The sequence below is a fragment of the Eschscholzia californica genome, unplaced genomic scaffold, assembly GCF_041429995.1.
Source record: "Eschscholzia californica isolate CP2 unplaced genomic scaffold, dmEscCali1.0.p SCAF_4, whole genome shotgun sequence".
Taxonomy (NCBI): Eukaryota; Viridiplantae; Streptophyta; class Magnoliopsida; order Ranunculales; family Papaveraceae; genus Eschscholzia; species Eschscholzia californica.
The window spans coordinates 30,320,676-30,335,620 of NW_028238461.1; the positions used below are offsets into that span (position 1 = coordinate 30,320,676).

At 42.3% G+C, this 14,945-nt stretch overlaps 1 protein-coding gene across 1 annotated transcript; it reads left to right on the forward strand.

Annotated features, from left to right (window-relative positions):
* Positions 1-14,108: 14,108 nt before the first annotated feature.
* On the forward strand, positions 14,109-14,594 carry LOC147544098 (uncharacterized). Its single transcript, XM_086635614.1, has one exon. It carries the CDS (start codon positions 14,109-14,111, stop codon positions 14,592-14,594), a length of 486 nt encoding a protein of 161 aa, XP_086491740.1.
* The last annotated feature ends 351 nt before the right edge of the window (positions 14,595-14,945 follow it).

Here is a 14,945-nt window from a genome sequence, read left to right on the forward strand (position 1 = left end):
AGGTAAAAGCCTACAAAATCACATGTAATTGAGTTTTAGGACATATTAAACATATTGGATGACAAAACTCACAATTCATACGAAAAAGATTATGTCACAGTTTGGTGCAATTTTTTGTTGTTGGCGTTCCGTTTCCAATCTGAGGGGTCGAAATTGAGGTAAAACCCTACAAAATCATATGTAATGGAGTCTTAAGATATATGAAACATATTGGATGACAAAACTCACAATTCGTGCGAAAAATTTCGTGTCACAGTTTGGTGCAATTCCTTGGTGCTAGCATTCCTTTTCAATCTGAGGGATCAAAGTTGAGGTAAAAGCCTACAAAATCCAAAGTAATGGAGTTTTAGGACATATTAAACATATTGGATGACAAAACTCACAATTCGTGCGAAAAAGATCGTGTCACAGTTTGGTGTAATTTCTTGTTATTGGCGTTCCGTTTCCAATCTGAGGGGTCGAAATTGAGGTAAAACCCTACAAAATCATATGTAATGGAGTCTTAAGACATATGAAACATATTGGATGACAAAACTCACAATTCGTGCGAAAAAGTTCGTGTCACATTTTGGTGCAATTTCTTGTTGTTGGCGTCCCGTTTCCAATCTGAGGGGTCGAAATTGAGGTAAAACCCTATAAAATCATATGTAATGGAGTCTTAATACATATGAAACATATTGGATGACAAAACTCACAATTCGTGCGAAAAAGTTCGTGTCACAGTTTAGTGCAGTTTTTTTTTTATAAAGATAAGCGGGAGAAGCCCGACCGAGTACAAAGAAATAGAAAATCAAAAAACAGCAAAGAAATCAAAATTACATCATTTTATCAGCCCCACCCTTTCCTCATTCTCACTGTCCCTCTAAAATCCGCATTAACAATATTAACTAATTCCGCCGGCAATTGACTAACATTCAAGTGAGTTACTCCCGGTCCTAGTTTCATCTTTGACAAGTAATCAGCAGCTTGGTTTGCTTCCCTATAGACATGAAAAACACAAAAACTCCGAAATTGGCTCTTAAGACTCTGAACTCTCTTCCATAAACGCCTACCCCTCCATGGTAATTTCTGATGTGGATTTGCAAGAAGTAACTTGATAATCAAGACCAAGTTCAACTTCCTGCAGCCCAGCACTAAGTGCTAACTCCAACCCCAAATCAACACCCTGCAGCTCATGTATAAAGATAGTCTGTCCATCAACCTGTCCAGTGGCTGCTCTAACAACAATCCCCTCCGAATCTCGAATAATGGCTCCATACCCCACATCCACCTCGTTTAGAGCACCATCTGTATTAATCATATGTCTCCCTGCCATTGGCCGAGTCCATTTACATGAAGTATAGATCTGCTTTTGAAGAGAGATAGTAAGATTCTCCTCGGTATCTTCAAACCGCTTGGTAACGGTATTCAGCTTGATCTGCACTTCATCACAAATAGTGTGGATAATCAGCGCCGGTGGCATGACATTGCTTCTAAATACCCTGTTATTCCGCTCCTTCCAAATATGATAGAAATAGGCATTTAAAAGCAAGCGACCCACTCGGGCAGCAATAGAAACCCTGCCAAAGTGATTGAGACACCACTGTGACTCATCTTCCCAGTCAACAACACATACTCTCTGAAATCCCATCTTGAGTAATAGCAATTCCCAAATATTCTTTGTTACCGAACAACCAAAGAATAGGTGGAAATCCGTTTCTTCATCTACCCCACAGAATACACATGTAGTATCTATAACCATACCCCAACTAGCCAGAAGAGATCTGGTTTTGAGGCGTCTTCAAAAGGCGAGCCAAAACTATGTTTGGGTATGCCACCCGCATACTAAGGAAGTCCAACTCAACCGAGTTCCTCTGGGTCGTATTGCTTCGTACGTCTCTTTGAGAGTAAACTCTCCATTCTGGCTGGGGGTCCAGATCACCTCGTCTCTGAGAGTACTATCTACCACCACCTCTTTAGCCTCAACCTCGATAGTCCCCAACATAGCTGCTATATGAGTAGGAAAGACCCATCCTGACTGCCCAATAAACTGAGAAACCCGTGCATTTAAGTGAAGGTCAGAATTATATCTGTATGTCTCCTCAAATGCAACAAATAGAAGACCACGAGGATGCCATAAATCAGTCCAGAAATTAGTATAATGACCATCCGGCAGAGAAGTACAAATGAGTCGCTAAGCCGTCGGCCTGCTGGCTAGAATCTGTCGCTAACACCAGGAACTTCTAATCGAAGCCGATTAAGCCCAGAAGTGTTGATCCTTGATGAGATTATTTCTCACCCACTCAGCCCACAAAGTCGTCTTACCACTAACCAGGTCCCATATATGACGAAGATTTGACGCCTCGAACAATACCTCGATATTTCGAAAACCAAGTCCCCCTTCGTCAGTGGGGTAACAGAGGCTGACCCCAGCCAATGGGAGCTCTCTTATACCCCATATCCACGCCAGACCACAGGAACTTGCTGAAGATGGAGTTGATGTCATTTATTACTCTCTTGGGTATAACGAACACTGCTGCCCAATATAGTAACATACTGTTCAAAACCACCTTTACAAGGAGAACTCGCCCCGCGAACGATAAAAAGCGACTCTTCCAAGATTGGATTCGTCCCTTGATTTTATCAATCAACGGAATACAATGACTATAGGTGAGACGAGACGATATAAGAGGCAGACCCAAGTACCGGATAGGAAGAGAACCAGTACCGAATTTCAGAATACTAGTAATATCACTCTGACCTTGGGCCGTAAGACCAGCAAATAAAACCGTACTCTTGAGCACATTGGCCTGCAACCCCGTCGCCCGATGAAAACCAGTTAACAGACCTTTTAGAGACTGGGCCGAACCCGCGTCTCCTCGAAAGAAGACCATGAGATCGTCGACGAAGCAAAGGTGAGTAACTTTCGGAACTCGACACTTAGGGTGTAGCAGAAACCGACATGCTCTTTCCTCTCGATCAATAGGAACCGCGAATACCTCCATCATTAACATAAACAGATATGGAGAAATCGGGCAACCTTGCCGTAGACCTCGCTTCCCATCAAAATAACCATGGGCTTCACCATTAGCCATAATCGAGAACTTAGACGTAGTCACACAGGCCCGTATCCATTCTATGAATATCCTTGGAAAATGAAACTTACCAAGGACTGAGAATAGGGAAGACCAACGAACTGTGTCATACGCCTTCTTAAGGTCAATCTTAACCATACCCCTAGCGGAGGTGTCTGGTCGGTGGTAATTCCGAACAATCTCATGGGCTAGCATGATATTGTCCTGATAGTACGACTAGAAATAAAGGCTGATTGGTTCGGGCTGATCATCGAATAAATAACTCCCTTCAGCCGTATAGTAAGAATCTTGGTAATGCATCTATACAACACATTACAACAGGATATCGGTCTAAAATCTGACACTGAAGAAGCGTTATCTATTTTAGGAATAAGAGTCACAAAAGTAGAGTTTACCTCTTTGAGAAGTTTTCCTGAGCTGAAGAACCTCTGGATAGCGTCCACAAAGTCATCTCCCACGATGTCCCAACACGCCTTAAAAAAATGGGAAGAGAACCCATCCGTCCCCGACGATCGATCAGAACCAATAGTCTGTAAGGCAGCAAAAATCTCATCTCTAGTCACCCTCGTAATGAGAATGGCTCCTTCAACGTCCGTAAGCGGGCGTGAGAACTCCACATTAGATATGGGATCTAATGTTTCATTATCCTCATCCTCTCGACCAAATAAGTCCCGATAGAAGTCCACACACATTTTAGCTATCTCCTCTGGATCCTCGGCCACCGAACCATCCTCTCTAGTGAGTCGAGTGATAGCATTCCGAGACTTCCGCTCTTTGATGGAATTGTGAAAGTAACTGTATTGCTGTCATCGAGAGTAAGCCATTCAACTTTAGCATCTTGTCGAAGCATTGCCGTTTCAGCCCGAACAACGTTACTATAGTTTTCAATAGCTACTCTCTCTTGCCTACGTAACACCGGGTTTGCCGGATCTCCCTGCAAATGAACCTGCACTGAATGTAGAAAATTTCGATTAATGGTGACCTGGTTCGTCACCTCATTGAACCGAACTTTCTTCCATTCATTCAACCGAGCCTTCAAAGCTTCGAGCTTTGTCACTGTAGTGGTCAAAAATCGTATTGGGCCCACTTCGTCTAAAGGGCGCCTAGACCGAGCCTACCTCGAATTTCCGTCACTTGGGCCCGACCCACTTGCCTACTAGTTGGACACTCTCCAACGTGGAATTCGACCAACTAAAGGTCCAAACAACTCTAAGCCCTTGTGAACGTCCATCTAGACGAACAATAACCCATTAAAAGTAACAATACTCCAAGCACCCCTTGGTCGCCCTCAACCGAGCCTGCCGGTTACCGAGTCAACCTCAACTCCGGAGACCTCGCCACGTATTCATTTGACGAAGTCCCTCTAAAACCCCACGTCGCCTTAAGTACCGTTAGGCGATCTCAGACTACGAAGAGTCTAAAGTCGAGGCGGCATAATCGTACGGTCAAATTGCTCTAGACGACAGATGACGACTAGAATGAGTCTCCCTTAGGGTTCAGAGTCACCCTCAACCCCAAGTATTTCGGACCTGATAGACTCCACGAGTCCATCAGCCGCCTATAAATAGAAGGAGATTCAGACTCCAAAGGCATGGAATGCCGACTAGAAAACTACAGAACATTCTTCTCTATCTCTCTCTCTCACATTTAGTATCTTCTGATCAGTACTCTAGACGACGATAATCGACCTTCGAATTCCAGAAGACTTGAAGGGTAATCTTCTAGGGGATCACTCTATACGGCGATATTATATCTTCAAGCTCCATCACCCTCGAAGTCCTTCTACAGTCCTTGTTACATCCCACTTCTCCATTATCCAGAATCTCCGATCGAGACGACCTCTCGACCTGCTCCAGGAGACCAATCCGACCAACTATCCCGTATAGTCGAAGCTCCGGCCACTCTACGAGTCGAGCTATCCTCTGACGATACAACACGGTGACACCCTCAGCATTCAATCGATTAATATTTATCTTTTATAGTTTGCTGACTTGACTGTCGGAGTGCCCTTGGCAAGACACCATCCCGGTGTCCCCAAGACTTCACGGTTTTACTCGTTTTTGTCTGTCTACAGGCCCAACCAGAACTTCATCCGTCTCGAGGTCTAGAGCCCAAGTTGTCGGTGGCCCACCAATCAACGATCTATTAATTGTGTGATTTTCTACCGTCCCCAGTTTGGCGCCCACCGTGGGGGCCCTTCAACTAACATCTCAAACGACCTCATCAATGGAAGAAGGAATGGTAGCCTCACCAAACGATGTCTCGACCCAGATCGCCGAACTCACAGCTCAGATGCTAGAAAACTCTCATAAGTTTAAAGCTTTGGAGGAGGAGAATGCTCTGGTTCGAGCAGAAAACCAACTACTTCAAGAAAAAGTCACTGAACTCGCCATGGTGTATCCAACATGACCTAGGTTTCGAACTCCAGTCAACCCGATGCAATCCTTGGTGACCCATGAAGCAGGAAACTCCTCCAGCCAACCAACCGTCCAGTCTGGCACCATTGGCATCTCGATTTCGAATCCAGTGACTAATACTACGACTCCGGCAACGACGTTATTACCATCTTTCCAAAGCTCAGCTCAAACCAATCAACAATCGCAGTCGATGACTGCCCCTCTTTTCTCATCCTCATTTACCACTCCTACTTTACTACCTAATAGTGTACCCTTTAGTCTGTTGACTGATGGTCTGAACTCTGGCTTTGCAGGAACCCCCTTGGAGCAGGCGATGGCTAAAAAATTGGCGAAGATGGAGGCTCTGATCACTCGCATTCCAGGAGTCCCAACCCCCCTTAGAAAGAGTCTACCACAGAGTTATGCAGACTCCCCTTTCGTCGACGCCATCGCCTTAGTGGAGATGCCGAAGAAGTTTTCATTCCTAAGTATGAGAATGTATGATGGCACCTCAAATCCAGACAACCATATTGCATCCTACAAGCAAAGGATGTTCACTACAGCCATACCCAGGGACCTTAGAGAGGCTTGCATGGGCAAAAGCTTCGGGTCGAGCCTCATTGGTCCAGCTCTCCAGTGGTACACCAACCTGCCGAACAACTCCATCGCCTCATTTGCCCAACTGACAGACACGTTCGTTGAACAGTTCGCGAGTAGTAAAAAGTTAGAGAAGCTCTCTGGAGACCTTTACCGACTTAGCCAGAGGCGAGGTGAACCACTTAGAGATTATGTAGGGAGGTTCAACAAAGAGAAAGTCTCGATCCCCTATTGCAACCAAGAGACGGCAGTGGATGCATTTCGAAAAGGGTTACTTCCAGACAGCGAACTCTACAAAGAACTCACCAAGTTCAACTGCACCACCATGGAGGATGTCCTTGCTCGAGCTTGGGTAGAGATCCGTTGGGAAGAAGATGAGTATCATCGAAGCAGACACTACCTTAGCGATGAGCGATCCCGAGAACGTCGCTTGAGATGAACAGATCGTAGGTCAGATGGTAGATACTCAGAGCCTTACACTACCTCAAGGAGACCTCAACCTCGAGACAACAGAAAACCACTTGACCCACCAGGTCGAACTAGCGAAAGGCCACAAGGACCAATTCGCACCAGAATTCCAGAGTACAACTTGAACATGGAACCAGCTGAAGTTGTAGCAATCTTGAAGGGCATGGGAAACAATGTCTGATGGCCAGGAAAGACAAAGACCCCAAGCGAGAAACGAGACAACTCTAAATGGTGTGAGTTCCATGGTGATCATGGACATACCACTGCTGAATGCATCGCCCTCAAACTCGAGGTGACCGAGTTGCTGAAGAGATGTCGTCTCACTGACTTGTTAACCGACAAGGGAAAGAACACATTAGCTCAAAGAGATGTGCCGGCTAGAGAACCAGAGGAACCTACACCCTCGAAAACATGCCTAGTCATAACAAGAGGATCAGAAGTGAGTGGAGTCAGTCACTCAGCCGCCAAAAGAAGTGCTCGAGCTGCAGTCAACCCAATCGTCAGCTCAACCACAGGGCCCTCCTATACTCAGCAAACTATTAGCTTCTTGGACAATGAAATTTCTACTCTCATTAACCCTCATCATGATGCCCTCGTTATTTCACTTACAATTGCTAATTGTTTAGTTAAGCGTATACTTGTAGATAATGGGTCTTCGACTAACGTTTTGTTTCTACATGGCTTGAAAGGTATGGTCTGGATGAATCTAGCATCTGTCGTCGCTCAACCATCCTAATTGGCCTTAGTGGTGAACATAAATACACACTTGGAGAGGTCACTTTACCAGTCTACGCAGGAGGAATCAATCTTAGGACGACGTTTGTAGTGTTGGACTGCCCTTCAGCCTATAATTTGATTCTCGGAAGACCATGGATCCATGGCATGAGGGTTGTCCCTTCCACTTTCCACCAAGTAGTCAGATTTCCAACCCCCTGGGGAGTGCGAGATATCAGAGGGGAACAGAGCACCTCGAGGAATTGCTACAAAAACACTCTGAAGGCCCCGAAGTCTCCATTATAACAATTACAGAACGAGAAGCCTCTTAACGACCCTGATCACCCGAGCATGGAAGAATTGGATGAAGTCCAGATACACCCTGACTTTCCAGACCACAAAGTGCAAATTGGGTCAAGGCTCAATCCTATATTGCGTAACAAACTCATAGAATTCTTGTCTCTTAACCATAATTGTTTTGCTTAGTCGCATTTTGACATGACAGGTATCGATCCAGAGGTGATAGTTCATAAACTCCAAGTGGATCCTAACCACCCTCTAGTGAGACAGAAACGAAGAAAGTTCGCTCCAGAGCGTAATAGGGTGATTAATGAAGAAATCCAGAAGTTAATTGACATTGGGTCAGTTCGAGAAGTCAGTTATCCAGACTGGTTGGCCAACGTGGTAGTAGTAAGAAAGAAGAATGGGAAGAGGAGAGTCTGCATAGACTTTACTGACCTCAACAAAGCATGCCCTAAGGACTCGTTTCCATTACCTCACATCGACATGTTGGTTGATGCCACTGCTGGACATGAGTTGCTGAGTTTTATGGACACCTTCTCGGGATATAATCAGATATTGATGCACCCAGCCGACCAAGAGAAGACTGCATTTATCACTGATTGCGTTACATACTTTCATTACTTCCAGTTCCGAGTACGTTGTAGAAGTGGTTGGAGTCCCCAAGGTATTCAAATTCACCTCGAAATAGATATAACGTTTGGAGGAAATTATTGCACATGCTTGGGCTTGTTAGAGTGACCAAGGGAGATTGGAAGGAGGAAGTTGCCTGGTATATTACAGTGGGTAAGGGGAAGGATGGGATAGGCTTGTTGGGTAAGCTTGTTTTTTTTTCCTTCATTTACCACATTTGGTGGGAGAGGAATCAGAGGTTGCATAATAATAAACATTTAAGCAGAGAAGCTTTACTCCATCAGATTGTTTTGGATGTGAGATTGAAGGTGGTAGCAGTTCAGTGCAAGTGGCTGATAATCCTAGGAATAGACAGTTAGCTTCTTCTTGGTGTGTTGATTTGTGTCTTGTTCCTCCTAAAGTGGTGGAGTGTCAGTGGCAAGGCCCTGAGCCAGGCAGTGTGCTTATCAACACTGACGAAGCTTTCTCCACTACTGAAGCTGGGTATGGTTGTATCATTAGGGATTCTATTGGGGTGGTTATTGGTGCTGCTCATGGCAAGGCTGTTCCTAAGTCAGTTATCTATAGGGATTCAAGCTATTGAGTTCGGGCTGAGATTGGCTCATAATTTTTCTTTGCCTAATGTGCTAGTTGCTACAGACTCCAAGTCTGCTAGATGATGTGGTGTGAATTCACCACATTTATGTCACTTAATTTAAACGAGTTAGTCTATTTTATACTTTTATTTTGATTAGTTATAAACTTCTTTTGATTAGGTGCTATCTATGGAGTTGAACAAGAAAAACGGATAAAAATGGAAGAAAGGCGCTTGAAGGGCAAATTGGTCGTTTGGACCAGGGGTGATTCAGTAACTTTGCGTAAAAGTCAGTGGACCAATGGAAAGTAGAGTAAATGATGAACCTAATGGTGAAGACGAGAATCGAATCGGAGTTCGGATGAAGAAATGGTGATCATAAGAAGTCGATGGATATTTCGGTCTTTGATAAAAGTTAGAAGATGTAGAGAATGATGAATCACCCACTTTGGTTTCTAATGAGAAGCAAAGCCTACCATCCAAGACCCAAGAGCCCAAGAAAGAAGAGAAAAGAGAAGTTTTAAGAGCACTCTTTGAGAATTTGGCCCAAGTCAAAGGAGGACCAAGTCAATTTGACTAGGTTTTTGGTGAAAGTACAAAAGGAAAGCAAAAAATCTGACTAGGGTTTTATCTATCTTCTCTAAGTGCAAGTTAGGGTTGATCAAGGGAGAGAGAGAAACCAGGGAGGCGATTCTAAGAGTAAGCCGGGAGAGAGAGAAAAATTGATGGGTTGTATGCGGGATTGCACTGAGTTTTCATGGGTTTAGTGGGAGAAGGTGGTAGGTGAGTGGTTTCTTGGTTTTCACGGGTTGTTCTTGGTGGATTTAAATGGCGGTTTGTGCCAATGAGAAAGGTGGTTTGGATGGGTTTTAATAAGTAGTTTAAAGAGGCACTTGGAACGGTGGTTTGTGGTTTAAGGGATTTGTAGGCAGTATTTGGTGAGAAAGGAGCAGGTGGTTTTGGTGGATTTAAATGGCGGTTTTCAAGGAGGAAAAACCAGGGAGCTAGTGGGGGTGACTAAGGTGTGTTTGGCTTGGTGTCTTAGCTGGAAATTTCTTCTTCTTAGGGGTTCGTTCGGCTGCACAAGGAAAAGGGAATTTCAGCTGGGAGACCCCCATTTGTCTCTTACTTTCTCTTGAGTTCCTCCATTTTTACTTGTTTTTCATCTTATTCAATTACTCCAAGAGCATATTAGTTGTTGTTAAGTTACTCTTATCAATTGAATTGAGATTTTTAGTGTTCTAAAAGTATAAAATCATGTGTGTGGTTCATTCCTTGACTTTGAATCTCGATATTTGCTTGAACATGAGTAGCTAATTAACTTGTTGAGGTCTAGGGATGAAATCTTGATGAATTTGTGATTGTGTTTGTGATAATTTAATGTGTTTGATAATAAATTGATGATCTCTTATTTCGATTACTTGTTTCAATCGTTTTTCATGTGTCTTATCAAGTACTTCGCATAGTTAATCAATTAGGCAATGTGATCGATGATTCGGTTTTATTCGTTTAGGAAGTTTATTTGACTAAGTATTATCTCCGGACATACGTGGTTCTTATGAACATCCACCTTAGGAATCGAGACTAGGTTTGTATCAATCCATTCGATTAGACCGTACATAGTTGTAGGTTCACCACATCGGATTCCCGGACCTCGACACTTCTCTCACTTGTTGTTCCCGACTCTTGTTCCTCCGAACTCTTCTCTTAAATCTTTCTCGCCCTCTTACATTGATATTTTAGTTTGTTTTACTTACTTTATTTTTTTATTGCTTATTCGATTATAAACCTCACATTATCTTCGTTTATTTCCGCTTTTGTCTAAGTAAACCTTTGATATCTAAACTGACGAATAAGACCATTCGATATCCAAGCTACATTCCTATCCTTGGATCGATCCCGGCTTTGCCGGATTACTACTTGATACCTCCGCTTGGGTTTGCAACCTTTTCGGGTGCATCACTAGAGCCTTGTTAGTTGTTGCTGTTCCTAGGCCTCCTTGGAAGGTCCTCCTCCTGACACCAAATGTTTTTACTGTGATGGCAAGGGCCACTGGAAAAGAAACTGCCCTAAGTTCTTGGAGGACAAGAAGAATGGAACAGTGATTTCCACTTCAGGTATAAACAGTTAACTTATCAAATACTGTAAAATTCCCAAACTTTGGTATATGATACCTAAAATTGCCCTATCATTATGAATGTACAGGTGCAGCTGAGAACTGAGTATTTGGCTAAGGAAGACAAGACCCAAGAGGGAGTAGAAGCCTCGACTGCTAAGGATGCTGAAAGGGATCGAAGTCTACTTTAGGCACTAATCTAGATTAAGCGTTTTTCTAGTTTTAACATCATCTCCGTACTAAGTATTATGGAGAATCAATAAAGAACTTTATTTCTAAATTGAGATGTTATTGAAGTGCTAAATTAAAACAATCTATACCTAAAGATTTTAAACTTGGTTAAATACCTACAAGATAGGTTCATACAACCAAAACATGAATCAACTGAAAAGAAAGAAAGTCTTGAGTCAGAAACAGAGATTGATCTTCAACGTACTTCTTACCTATCCATATTTGGAGTGTCCAAAAGGATTAAGATGAAGAACATGAATCAAACTCTATCCTCCAAAATCCACTAGTCTAGACATAGCCTCCCACAAATTTACCAAAACTCCGTCTAAGGCTAAAACTTGTAAAAGCGTTGCAAAAGTAGCTAATATCTGACGCAATTTCTTTTGAAAGAAATTTGGGCTTCTTTCACAACCAATCAAGAGAACAAAGTGTTTGTTGCTCATGATAGTATTCTTATAGTAACTAGCATTTATCGAAGAAAAGTACTAATTATTACAAGAATAAGTGGGAGAACAAGTCGAATTAATTCGTTCATGAGAAAAATCATGAAGAGTCATGAAGAACAATCATGAAACTTGTACAGGACGATTAAATTTGACCAAGAGCAACAAACTGCGGCTCCTCGGAAAAGGGAAGGTTAAAGATATGATCTTATAAACCCACCGCACAAAAACGAATGTCAATCGCATGAGAACTCTCAAGCGACTGAGAGTACACCAAATTGTTGTTCAAAGCCCTTAAGGTCAAAAGTAATCTCAAAGACTCAAAAATAAAGGTTATTTCTGAAGAGATAAAAGACCTGCGCAGAGACGAAAACTGACTCTAGATTTTGGCTAGAAGCCAAAATCATCATTGAATCAATATCTCATCAAGACATGAAGCTTGATAATTTAAGTCAACGGAAGACCTAAATTAGTTTTCCAAAGTAGAAAATTGAGAAGGATGGAAACATTCATGTTTCCCGAAACTAGACAAGAAGAATAAGATTCTTCCGATCAAGTTATGTCCATAAGCATGCTCGAAGAATCCATCGTCGGATTAAGCACGCAAGAGTCAGAATCTTCGATTCACAGAGAAAATCAAAATGGTTTTGATTCCTGAGGAATGGAGAAATTCTTGAATCACGAATTTCAAGAAGGTAAGTGGGAGCAACAAACCTTCTGGGTCCGTATGCAGAGTACATACAAAACATTGAGTACAACATAAGATGTTGTATAATAGTAACAAACTGACTCAATAAAAGGATCACACACAAGGATAAAATGCCATTTTGGGCATCTGAAGATCTATAAGCATAGATCAGAAAGATGATAGGATTATAAAGACTCAGTACGCTGAGATGCTCGAGATCCGAAACCGAAAATCTAAGACTCGGAAAAGTCTAGAAGAATTTCGACCTAAAAACTCATGACAAAGAGCGTTGCAACACTCGGAGTCTGAAAGACACCAATGAGCAAGCACGCGTGAGAGAGACATCTCTGTTCGTAAACATAAAGTCAATCATGTCGGACATGATTAGCATTTAGACATCCAAATTCGGATTGGAAAATCGAATCACTACTTAAAACATCCTAGAAGGCTAAAGGATGAAGTAGTACAAGAGTTGAAACAAGTCATCGCAGCAAACTTCCAGACATGGAAGGAAAGTAGGCTTAAAAGTGTTTAAGTCGTAACTGTTGCAAATTCTACATAAGAAATTAAAAGCCTTAACTCTAGTAAAGATTACTAGAAATTATCAAGGTTGAAGATAGCAATCTTCAAATTATTTAAAGTCCCGTTTTTGGTGATTTGGGGTTTTTCCTTCTTCCCGTTTGCAGTAGCTACTGCCGGTGACTTCAAGCTGATTTGCTCAGATCTACAGCTCGGTTATCTTGTTTCTTTGCTTATCTTGCTGCTGGGAGGGATTGATTTCGTTATTATGGGTTAGATTTTTGGGTTTGTTGTTGTTTGGTGTTTATAGTTTAGAGAGAGAAAGTAGCTCGTGAGTTTCTGTTTTTCATTTTAGAGAGAGCTGGGTTTTCTTTATTTTGTTCTAGCGTGTGATTCTTGTTTCTTGTTCTCTTGTTCTGACCATGGAGTTGTCATCTCCTGGTTCTATTGGTGGTAGTAGCAAGATTAATGCCACTGTAGGTTCTTGTTGTGATGGTGGTTTTGGAGCTGGGTTTCAATCTGGTTTCTTAAACAAAAAAGTCCAGCCTAATTTGGGGAAGATTTCTTCTCGTGTGTTAAGTAAGGAGATAAGTGTTAAGGATTCAATGGATAGTTCTTGTTTGTTTTTAGAATACATGAATGGAGCTTCCATGGCGGCTGGGTTATCTGCGATGAATAGCCTTGGAACCGAGAAGGCCAATTTTGGTTCTAGGGTTGGTCTTGTTTCTAGTTCTTCTAAGGATGGTTTCGGTTCTGTTTCCACTGATTCTGACCCTACTAGTTCTGGTTCTTTTAATTTTTGTTCTGGCCTAACTAATTATGGTTCTGGTGATGGGGTATTTAATTTTGGTTCTGGTTTTTCTTCTCTTGCTTGCAAGGCTCATAGTGGGCCTAGTCCTAGAAGAGTCAAATTAGGGGCTAATGTAACATCTTATGCTTGTTCTGAAGTTAATTTTGGGACTAATTCTCAATCTAATTTCAGTTTTGGAGTTACCACGAGAGCTTATGTTCAGGAACAAAATAATTCTACAGTTAGTTTAGGGGCTAATGTGCAATCTGGAGCTTTTTCCGGAGTCAATTCAGGGGCTAATGATCAATTTGAGAGTTCTCCTAGAGGTGTTTCAAGGGCTAATTTGAAAGGTAATCCTAATTGGGCTAAGTCTTTTTGCTAAAAAAGTAGTGTCGGGTCGAGAAAAACTTAAGTTCATCCCTCCTTCTCGAATTGATAGTAAGTTATGTGCTTCAATTCCTTCTTCTTTAGATACACATATTAAGTTTTGTGAGAGACTTGTGATTGGCAACTTTGTTGGTAGACATCTCGATTTTGGTTTTGTGAGAGACACCTTGCTTAAATTATGGAACCTAAGGGTGATGTGCAATTTTCATTACATGGCAAGTCTATTTTTGTTATTCGAATTGCGCTAGAGGAAGATAGAATTGCAATCTTAGATCATAAACCTATCTTTATTGGAGGTATTCTATTCCTTGTTCGACCTTGGCATCCGTTTATTGAAAAAGAGGTTGCAAAGTTGAAGTCTGTTCCAATTTGGGCTAATTTTTATGGTGTACCAATTCATATGTGGAATCGTGATGGTATAGCAGCTATTGCTAGTGTTGTTGGTACGCCTTTGTTTTCTGATACACATACGGTCGCTTGGAGTCGTATGGCTTTTGCGAGGGTTTGTATTGAGGTAGAATTAGAGACAGAGCTTCCTATCAACTTTCCAGTGGAAAAAGGTGGGGTTATTTGTGATTATATTGATGTGGAGTACCCTTGGAAGCCACTTTATTGCAATAACTGTCATGTTTTGGGCATATTCTTTCTAAGTGTCCTAAGCTAGTTACGGAGCCTAAGGTGAAGTAAGTTTGGGTGCCTAAGGGGAAGGGAAATGTTAGTGAGAAGGTTGCTTCTATGGAGTGTGATGATGGAGTGGTTCTTCCAAATCTGAAGGAGGTTCCAGTGGAGGGTAGCGTGGTTATTGAGACGAGTGCTCCTATGAAGACTACCATACCTGTTGAGTTAACGGCTCCGGTCCAGTCTATGAGTTCTACCGTTGTGGTTGGGTCTGATGAGGGGTGGCAAGATGTCAAGAGCAAGAATGTGGCGAAGCGAAAGGGAAGGTCTAGTGAGCCCTCTTCTCACGATGATAGGCATAAGAAGGTGAGTACTCATGTTGATACCTCACAGTGGT

Excerpts from the sequence above, each read along its gene's own strand:
- LOC147544098 (XM_086635614.1), top strand. The coding sequence starts at position 14,109 with ATGGAACCTAAGGGTGATGTGCAATTTTCATTACATGGCAAGTCTATT.